Genomic DNA, 10,926 nt, shown 5'->3' with positions numbered 1-10,926 from the left:
ACCACCATTTTCCATTTATTAGCAATAACAGAGGAAATACCAATAGCACCAATTAAAAATGAATCCACATGACGTGTTTTATCCTTACAGCTGTAATAACTAGTAACTAAATGGATTGGAAAGCACTTCGCAAAGGTAAAAAGTGCTGTACAGATACATTAGAATTACCATCATTAATAAATTAGCCCGATTCTCCTAGTATTCAAAAGGCACGTAAGGTCAGATACATGGGTTTCAGTGGGGCAAAATGGTCACAATCTACAATGTGGCAATGGTTCAGATGTGTTGGCAACATGTTTTACCCCATGCAAACCTGCAGAGCTGAAGTTACACACCCTTCAAAATATGGGAGAATGAAGCTAAAGGTAGACAAAACAGATTTGTTTTTAGATTTACTGCTTTTGTCTTAATAACAGACTCCTATCTCTTTTACGTTAACTTTTAAATTATAATATAATTACTCAAACTTCTAGATTGTACATTTTCACAAAATTAAAATTTATTACTTAAGGTGACAGTGAATTTGGCTTTTCTCTCTGAGCGGATATTCCAGACAGCATTAGAATTTCAAAGCATTCTGCAACTTGAAAGAGGTCAGATTGGTAAATTTTGTGCTTGCATACCCTCAGGGAATATCTTCAGTATTCATTCCAGAATTGTTACTAGAAAAAAAACAGCTTTATCCATTCCCTTGCCAGCAGGAGTCTTGGCAAGAGACAGCTCTTGGCTGACCATAAATAAAATTCCTTGAATCACCGGTATCTTGATTTAAGAAGTAAGTTTTACTGTGTCTTACATACACAAAAGCTGATTAACAATGGTTAAAAAAACACTACTCCACTTCTTCACAGGTGTACAAAAGGAAATATGATGGAATTTACATTCAACAATAAAGCTTAAAGTTCACTCTAGGTAATAGTTGCATTAACATTCACATACACAAGCACAGAGTAAGTATATTTCAGGAGTCTTATCATAGCATACAGCATACATATGGGAGATTGATCTCAGGTAACATCATAGGTGTTAGCAAGATTAGCAATTCAGAGTGTTAGAGAAAAGGTAAATGAAACCAAAGGGAAGGTGTGAGCTAGCACACCGAGACAAGTCACAGAATCAGAGGACTGCAAAGTCTGCTCACTGAGTGGATGAGAAAACAACATTTTTTCTTCAATTTCTGGGTCTTGATACAGTTGGCTAGAGAAGGTTGTGTATTCAAAGTGCACATAATTGTTTCTTAGAAAAGAGAGAGAGAAAGATCCTTTCATTTAGTCATTAATACATGCAAGAGGCAGCCCCAGAGTGACCTGAAAGAGTAAAGCTGTGGTTGGCAGGTGGCCGGTATAATACAGATGTTTCAGGCAATTCTCTTAAAGCACTTCTGTAGCAGCAATGGGCATTGAAATGGCTGTAGACTGAACTCGCTTTTGAGGAGAGTTTAGGGGAATGATTTTCATCATAATTCTTTAAAGATTTATAGTTATAGATTTTTCTCTTTTTTTAAAATAAATCTATCAAACAACAAACGGCATAAAGTGAGGTGTTGGGGTTTTCTTTCTTTGCTTTCGCTTTTGCATATGTGTTGTTGGAAAAGGATCTGGCCTTTTCATAAACATTGTGTGCAAAAGAATTTTTAATAAAGTGAGCACAAGGACATGTACAGGAAACACATCAGATCTGCTTCTGTTGCCCTGGCTGGCCCCCTGCTGAACACTGAGCTACTGGCTCGTAGATACAATTCAGAGAGATTTCCAGTATAACAGCAGCACAGCCCACAGACTTCAGGGACTGTGAAAGCCTGTCAGTGAGGGCAGTTTTGTCTGATAGAGGGTAGCCACCACCTCTTGAGTTGTAAGATTTAGAAAGTCTGGTCCCTTTTAAGTTTCGCATTTCCCCTCCAGATGGGTAAGTCCCTCTGTTTATTTGCCTGTGTTTTCCAATCCTCCCTGCACCGACTCGTCTGATCTGGCCCATCCCAGCCAGCACCTGGTGCTCACATACCCTCTGTGGTCACACATACCTAGTGGCCACAGATACCCAGGCTGCTTAATCTCAAAACCTTTCAGCCTGCCCTGCAAGTGTCATCAAGACAGGATCTCCAGGGCACTGGGCAGAGTCCAACCTCTCACTGGCGGGGCTGGGAAGCCTCTCCTTTGCGGCAGAAGAGAAAGGAAACTTGGGTCTGCTTTTTGGGGTCTGAAAGCAAGGCAGAGTGGAGAGAGAGAGAGAGAGAGAGTTAACACAGAGTGGAGAAAGAGAGGCTTAGTAAAGCTTTTAAGACAAAACTTGTTAAATGCAATCTAGACAGACACAGGGAACCTTCTGCAGATTTCTGAGGTCTATCAGGGAGGGCTCATGTGGACGGGAGAAAGGGGCAGGGAGTTGCTACATGGGAGAGAGTTGCCATTATTACAAAAACTGGCTAAGTGGCTTGTTTCCATTACATGACCTCACTGGTCACTGTTGTCGGTCGTGCTGTTCCCTTTCTCTTTTTTCTCCTGGGTCTTGTTACCCTTCTTCTTTTTCTTCTTTTTCTTGGTCTCCTCCTTTTTGCCGAAGGTTATGAAGTCACTTTTGTCAATCTGACTGTTGGTAGGCTCCTGCCGGATGGAGATGATTGCAGGAGATCCTGGGATAATGAATTTGTCTGGCAACTCACAGGGGCCAGCTTGCTTGGGGTTGCCTGGTCCGTACTTAAAGGTCCAGCTGTTGCTGTTGACACCAGCACCCACTGGAGGGGACACCTCTCCTGCCTCTGGTTCTGAAAGACAAAACATCACATGTCAGTAACAGAGTGCACACACACGCCTTCCGGGCCACATTAGTGGGTTGAATATAAGAAAAGCTGGCCCCCAAAAAGGCCCGGCCTGGCCCCCAAGAAAAAGGAAAAACACATACCAAAAAAACAAGAAAACCTGCTCTAAGAAAACTGGTCCTAAGAGCTACTGTGAACAGGGCACCTCCTGAAGCAATCAGTGCTGTTGGCTTTTTTTTTAAAAACCTTTCTACAATGAGAGATACCCTGGGATGCTTTGTGTTGTAATCATAAACTGAGATACTTGAATCTCACCTGATGTCAGGTACAAAAGTTCTGTTTCTCAAGCCAATCTAAAGACCTTTGGAGTCTCCAAGTTCCATCAAAATTTTTTAAATAGAGGTTTCAATAATGATGATAACTTAAAAGGCAGCTGCATCATCTCAGCGATGCCCCAAACTGTGAACTTCCAGGGGATTTTAGAACCCGTGTCTGCACTTGCACTTAAAATGTTTTAATTAGCTTCAGCTAATGGGAAAAAGAAGTTTAAACTAGAGATATATGATATAGTGTAAGTGTAAAAAAAAATCAGAATATTTTACTTTTAGTGAATAAATTCAAGAGAACTTTGGCAACAAATATATTTTTACATCTACTCTGTCCAAAACAAAAGATAAATTTAGCTGAATTAATTACTGTTGATCCTTAAACAACATGTGGGTTAAAGGCAGCAAACATCAATCCCTCCAAGTCAAAAATCCATGTATAACTTTTGATTCCCAAAAAACTTTACAAATAGCCTGCTATTGACCAGAAGTCTTACCAATAACATAAACAATCAATTAACACATATTTTGTATATTATATATATTATATAATGTATTCTTATAATTAATTTAGAAAAGAAAATATTAAGAAAAACACTGAGGAAAATACACTTATAGTACTGTAGTGTCTATTGAAAAAATCCACATATATCAATAAGTGGACCCATGCAGTTCAAACTCATATTGTTCAAGGGTTAACTGTATTTGATCCTAATTCTATTATAATAACCTTGAGGGGTGGTACGATGGAGCAGAGAGGAGATGGGAATAGAGGGATACTACATAGCATATGAGGATAGAGTGCTGTTGTAAAGTTGTCCTGTTTGGGCAAAGCACTGGGAGCCAACCTTACTTGCCAAACTCAGGCCCTTCCCTCAATGTACTTACATTCTAGTCGGGACATACACTCAAGCAATTATAAACCAATTAGATAACTGTAATAACCAAGGTACATGTAAAGTATTATGGGAATCCAGAGAATAAAATTATTAATTATACTTGAGAAAGTCAAAAGAAATTCCAGAGGTGAGATAAAATTTGCATGGAGACTTGGGAAAATGATTACAAATCCACAAGGGTTTTAAATGCAAAACTTTCCCAAGAGTCTAGTCAGAAGACACACCATAAAGTATACAAATGACTTCTATAAGAGTAGAGGTCAGAGCTGGGGAGGGAGAGGAATCGCCTGTCTTGGCAAAGTAACTCCAGTGGCCTTGACATTGGAGCCTTTGACATCACAGCAGTGTTCATGTATCTGACACCGCTCTTTTGCTGGAGTCATGAAAAGTCCCGCCAGATAAACCATTTATGTTCAATTGCAGCAGTTTGAGAGCACTAATAATATTGTTTCCAAAGCAAGTGGTCACATTTTAGCGTTCATCTTATTGAATCTCTCTGCAGCATGGATCATCCCCATCTTGAAACACTTCTTTTTATGAGTTCTTTATCCATCCATTCTTCTGACCTTTCCCTCTGCTTGTTTTTTGTCAGTTTCCTTGTAGGATCCTCATTACCCATGCGTTGGAACTTCCTTCGGTTTAGTTCTAGCCCTTCCTTCTCTTTTTTCTCTTCACTTTCTCATTTTGGGATCTCAGCCATGTCCTTGGGTATGCACACTGTCTAAATACACTGGTGCGATAGAAATTTATATTTAAAGCCCATATCTCTCTATGTTCCGATCTCATGTATCCAACTGCTTATCTGGTATCTCCTCTTGGAGGTCTCATGGGTATCTCCAACTAAATAAATCTGAAATCAAACTTATGATTTCTGTCATCTATTCCTTTCTAAGTCTCTGCACTCTCAATAGATGACACTCTCTTCACCCCAGTGCTAAGCCAGAACTTCAGAGCCATGCTTAATGTGTCTCCAGTCCTCATTTTTTATTATAATATATCAAGATCTGTCATTTCTGCCTCCTAAATACACCTTGGCTTTGTCTTCTTCTCCGCATTTTCACTGTTACTACCTTTTTTCCCCAGAACATCATTATCTCATGTGTGAATTACAATGATAGCCTCTTCCTTGTTCAACCTGCTTCTACTTTTGCCTCCTCTAACCCTCCACACACTAGCCAAGCATCTTTAGTCTTTCAAATCTTTCTCTATTTTTAAAAAAACTGAAGTATAACATAATACAATAAAATCCTTTTAAAAAATAGAAATCAGGTTATATCACTCCCCTGTTTGAAATTATTCAAAGACCTTCTACTGCCTCAAAAAAACACACCAAAAAACCCACAACAAAACAACAAAAACCAAAAACTCAAACTCCTTAACATGGTATATAATAAGGCCCTTCAATAAACTGATAACTTTTTATTCTCTGATCTCACCTGCAAGTCTCTCTCTTACCACTGTCCTCCAACCACATAGGCTTTATTTTAGTTCCTCAAACACCTTGTGGAATTGTTTTTGCCTTAAGATCTGTACACATATGGTTTCTCTTTGCCTAGAATGATCTACCCCCATGCTTAGCATGACTCCCATCCTTCAAATCTGTGCTTAAATGTAACCTCCTTAGAGAGGTATTCTATAACCATCCTCACCAAACAGTGCCCTCTCACCTCTGTCTTCACAGAGGCACAAAATTGATGTGTTTTATTCTCCACTGTATAAACAGTGTCTAGCACAATTCCTGGCTCATACAGGTGTTTAAATACTTGCTGGATGAATGAACAAAAGGCCAGATGGGAGAAGTGGCAGAGGTGCTCACTCTTCAGCAGACCTCACAACTCTCCATGTGACAGTGCTTTGGGAGTCTCTAAAGACAACGAGGTAATGTGGGTAACATGCTAAGCCTGACTTGGGCACCATGTAAGAGCTCAATAAATGGAATCTCATATGGGTAACTACATGTATTAAAGATTGTGGTGCAGGGTAAGGATGTTACAATTTAGTCCAAGTACCACAGAAGGCTGTGGGGAAAGGGAGTAAGAAACTTTTGTTCTCACCTAAACCGCTTTCTCTACACAACTCTTCCCCTGGCAGAGGTGACTGACACTAGAGCTCTTTGGACAGAAGGCAATCAATATTTTTTCTCTGAGACTACTTTCTTTGATTCATCTGAGCTAATCAAATCTGCAATTGAGCTCAGCCAGAATCTGGCTGTTTACCTCTTAAACACTAGGTCCTGACCCTGAGAGGCTGGGATAAAAGTGGGAAATGCAGTCCAAAGCCTCTGCTTTATTTGGCTTCCAGGAGAACTGGGTTTCCATACCACTCTTCGGTCCTTTAGCTCGGGATGGAAATTCCTTCCAGCCGCAGCCCAGACTCTGCAGGAGGCCTCCAGGACTGCCATCTGGAGATGCCCAGCTCAGAGATATCTTTATCTTGCAGGATTGAGGAACAGTAATAGCTGAGCCTGTCAGCCAAGGGAGCCCTTCACAGCAGGGTCGCTAAGAGTTAATGAGCTTCTTTTACATGTCATTGAGCTTCTCCAGTTTTTGCTGGGAGCCTTGGTTGGGTCTGACTCAGCCTAAAATGCCAAGAAGCAACGAGACAGCCACTCAGGTGCATTCTCCTTATATCAGCCTCTGCAGAGCAGAACAAGAGCTTCCTCAATCCCTCACAGACCCGTCCTGTTCCGGTTGGTGTGTAAGCAAACACCCCTGAAGGCCCATTCAGGTGAAATAATGTATTAAAGATTGTGGTGCAGGGTAAGGATGTTACAATTTAGTCCAAGTACCACAGCAGGCTGTGGGGAAAAGGAGTAAGAAACTTTTGTTCTCACCTAAACCGCTTTCTCTACACAACTCTTCCCCTGGCAGAGGTGACTGACACTAGAGCTCTTTGAAGGCCCATTCAGGTGAAATAATAGTTTAAGAATCTGACAAACAACATTTACTGACTTCTTAATCTCATTCACTTTGGCCAAGAGAACTGAAACCCTTAGCCAGCTTTGCCTATGAAATGCTGTGACTTTGGGGCAGAATCAAGGAGATACTCCCCTCTGAAGATGAGAAAGAGACACACCATCTCTGTCCCTAACCTTGGCCCAGGGCCTGTCCCAGCAAATCTCAATCAAGGAAATGTTTTTTCCTTCAGTGCTTCTCCCCTCCCCCTCTGGAGACCTCCCACAAGTCCCTTTCCCCTCTGCTCCCGGGAACCTAGCTCACAGACAAAGACAAGACTGAAAAGCAGTCAAGACCCAAATGAATGAGTCAGTTAGAGCCTAGGAAGCCGATTTCAGACATATATCAAGCAGGCAGAGGTCTGGATCTTTGACATTCAGATTCCAACCCAATAGGATTGGAAGGTTTTAATAAATAAGATCATCATGGTAAATGATTTGCTTTTTTTTTTCTCTACCACAACAGATAGGAGTACATTTAAAAATCAAAACAACATACATTAAAAAACTTTTTTTTTAAATTCACTTTAGGGGGTGGGGGTGGAGGAGAGAGAAGGGTTGGGGGAGGAGCAGGAAGCATCAATTCCCATATGTGCCTTGACCAGGCAAGGCCAGGATTTCAAACCTGTGACCTCAGGGTTACAAGTTGATGCTTTATCCACTGTGCCATCACAGGTCAGGCACTTTTTTTTTAAAGCACATAAATCTGCAACTTTTAAAACTGCCCTCTGGAGGTAACTGACCACTTTACCGAATCTTATAATCCACTTTAGGCATTTCTCTGAGGCACTGCCCAGGGTGTCCTTGGCAACATTCCCAAGTATCCTCTTTCATGCTAAACCCGCTGTGGTAGAAGTTTGGCCTCAGTGACTGGGAGTGACTGGGCTGGAGGCTGATGCCAGGGAACATCTGAAGATCGTGAAGCAAATGCCAGACTTGTTATCTCACCCCAACCCCTATTCTGAACTGCCCTGGAAAATCAGCTAAGGCAAGAAAGGTCTGTAAGGTCGGTGGATAGAGGGATGGTCATGTGGGGAACCTAGGCCCGCAAACTTTGGCTAGGACCGCCCACAGCCAAGCGCGCCAAAAGAAACTTCCTAGGAGTCCTTGAAAAAAACGACTGACTGTCAGCCAGTGAGATTTCTCTATGTCATATTAGCCGGACTTCCCTAGAGGGACCCCTTTTAAAATTTACCCACGCGGTCTCTCCGCGCGCGATTTTCCTGACCTCCATCTTCCAGGCCAGTGAGTCTCGTCCGGGGAACGCTTTGTACTGAATAAAGCCTTTTGAACTTACCACACTTCGTGGCTCCGAGACCTGTTCCTTCCTTCTTGGCGGGGAAAAATACCTTACAAGGTCTATCTGATGCACACCGACTTCCCCTTAACAGAACAGCACAAAGACATTTTAGCCAAGGGTGTTCCGTTCTGGAAAGCTCTTAGAAGGGCATTAGCTGGAGAATTATGGAGGATATTTAACTCTCTTTTCCTCTTATCTTGCTTTGCTCCTCTGAGTTTGAAGGCCTGTCTCTATCACTTAATAGTATATAGTCCTGAGCAATGCACATAAACATTGCTGAACCTTTTTCCTTATTCATAAAATAGAGGTGATGTCCCTCCTCTCTACTTCAAAGTTATGGATGGAGTTAACATTTACTGCGCCCTTCCTATGTGTGTGGCGGGGGCTGACTCAATCTGCATGCACACAACATGAATTTTGCTCCTCACAAGAACCATATGAAGTAGATATTGCCAATATCCATGTCTGTTTTATAAACAAAAAGACTGAAAACCAATGGTTACATGGTTACTAAATGGTGAGGCCTAAGACTCCAATCGAGGCAATCTTCCTCCAGTTATGAGTTCCACATCCTGAGTTGTAAATGAAGGCTCTTTGAAAACCCTGAAGCACTATACAAATGTAGCAGTTACTATAATTATATCTGTTTTGTCACCGTTTGGCAAACAGAGATGCAGGCAGGAGTCTGTGAGCTAGAATCTGTTGAAAGGAGAGGTGGAGGTGGGGGGAGGGGTGTGGATGTGCGACTGACAAGCTCAGGAAAAGCACTGCTCAGTCTGCAGGTTTTAGCCCCTCCCCTTCGTTCCCCATTCATCCCTTTGTTACCAACTCTGAGGCTCTGGCGCTAAGGTTAATAAAGAGCTTCCAGAAAACCCATCATTTTGATTAAATCCAGGGACTATCTTGCCAGGCAGCACTCAGGAGCCTGCCTACCGCCCACTCTGCTAGGTTTGCGCAGCCAGCAAAGGCTATTAAATGATTACGGCCCTTTCCGGCCGGCCAGACAGCTCCCCGGGCCCTCACGTTCTCGGGCATAGATGCTCTGCCTCTGGCTGCCCTGGGAAGAGTCAGAGCATAGAAGGCTCTGCAGATTCTGAGTTTGCAAGTGAACAGCCTGGCTTTCTGCGCAGGGACACCCGCCTCAGCGACTTCCTTGACTCCTCGCCCTACGCGAGCCAGGCACAGCAGCCTTTCAAGCAAGCAGCTCCGATTTCATTTGAGCCTCCCTTGACTTTGAGGAACAATTTCATCTTTCTGTCTCCTATCTCTGTCTCTCCATCTCCGTGTGTGTGTGTGTGTGTGTGTGTGTGTGTGTTCGTGCGTTCGTGCATTCGTGCGCGCGCGCGTGTGTCAGAATTTGGAAGATGATAGAATTATGCTCAGCCGGACCAAAAAGCAAAAAGCATCCGCCATTAAACCCGCTGAAAACACCAGGTTGTAAAACATCTCTAGCTCCCTCCCTCCACCCCTATCCCGCCATCTGTGGGGTTTGCGGACTGCTTGCACAAGCTCCGCCTCCTCTCCCCCACTCAATCTTTTATGAATTGGGCAACGTTAATCTGAGTAATTACAGCCTACAAAACACAGGAGAACCAAGGTCTGAAACCCAAATCCTGTGTAGATCAGAGAGAGGGGGAGAAAGCTCAAGCCACCTGGGCTAGCATTGCCAGCATTTCCCCAAGGCATATTAGTCCTTCAGGTGACAGTGCAAAGAATTTTCTATGGAAACAAGAAATGTAAAAATATACTTGCTGTTCTCTGTAAGATTTTAAGGCTCTATGATCAGAGTACTAGGTTTAAATCTGGCTAAATCATGTAAATTATGTGACATTTAGCAAATAGTTTATTATTTCTGGGCCTCAGTTTTCATGTGTAAAGGAGACAATAGCACCCACCCCATGGGTTGTTTTAGGATTAAATGTAATTAGCACATAAGGCAGTACCTGGTGCAAAGTACCAATTCATTACACTTTACTTGTCAGTGAGGCCAGAGCAGCACAAGATTTATTCATTTGCTTAAGGAATATTGATCAATTGCTTATGGTGGGTTAGGCACTTTATTAAGCATTTTGAATATACCTATATGTGTAAGTATAGGTTATATATGTATATATTTTTTAAAGATTTCCATGTTATAGATAAGGAAACCAAAGGCTTAAATTATAGCAAGATGATCTGCCCTGAATCACAGAGGGATTTGGCAATAAAGCTAAAAAAGTATTCTTGCACTAACTCCCTGGCTCAATAACAGATTTATTTATTTATTTATTTATTTTACTTGAAGCTTTGCGGATAGGGGTGGAGACAAAGCTGAGCTCTATTCACAGGCCTGCCATTCTGATCCCTAGAGTAGCTGCAAAGGGATGGAGTGTGTGATCAGAAGGCAGGCTTGGCAAGGGGAAGCTGATCCGATACCACTACCAGCGGCTGCTGCTGCTGGGCATTTCACCTGCTTCGGGTGGGTAGAGTGATCTGGAAGATTTTGTGGCTGCTTGGTGCCTGAGGCCACAGCTGGGCTAATTTCCAGTAATCTTGGAGCGGAAGAGATAAATACAGTGGCATATTTTTAAAGCCACAGCTCTTGATTTGTGCCCAAAATAACTCTGCCATTTCTAGGTTAAAAGTATAAAGACGTCATGTGCTAGGAACCTAGATTCAAAAATTGGAATGGCCAGTCTCAAATCTTCCTAGCT

At 42.3% G+C, this 10,926-nt stretch overlaps 1 protein-coding gene across 8 annotated transcripts in view; it reads right to left on the bottom strand.

Annotated features, from left to right (window-relative positions):
- Window positions 1–763: 763 nt before the first annotated feature.
- LOC136333502 (protocadherin alpha-11) overlaps window positions 764–10,926 on the bottom strand; it is a 269,335-nt gene continuing 259,172 nt past the window's right edge. For all 8 annotated transcript variants that reach the window (XM_066272729.1, XM_066272730.1, XM_066272728.1 and 5 more), the window contains exon 4: window positions 764–2,761. In XM_066272729.1, coding sequence (XP_066128826.1) covers window positions 2,451–2,761 — 311 coding nt within the window. In that variant the 3' untranslated portion in view covers window positions 764–2,450. The remainder of the gene's footprint in view (window positions 2,762–10,926) is intronic.

Source organism: Saccopteryx bilineata, chromosome 4 (assembly GCF_036850765.1).
Source record: "Saccopteryx bilineata isolate mSacBil1 chromosome 4, mSacBil1_pri_phased_curated, whole genome shotgun sequence".
Classification (NCBI taxonomy): Eukaryota; Metazoa; Chordata; class Mammalia; order Chiroptera; family Emballonuridae; genus Saccopteryx; species Saccopteryx bilineata.
The sequence above is the reverse complement of the archived record's forward strand: the minus strand, read 5'-3'. Positions and strand labels throughout refer to the sequence as shown.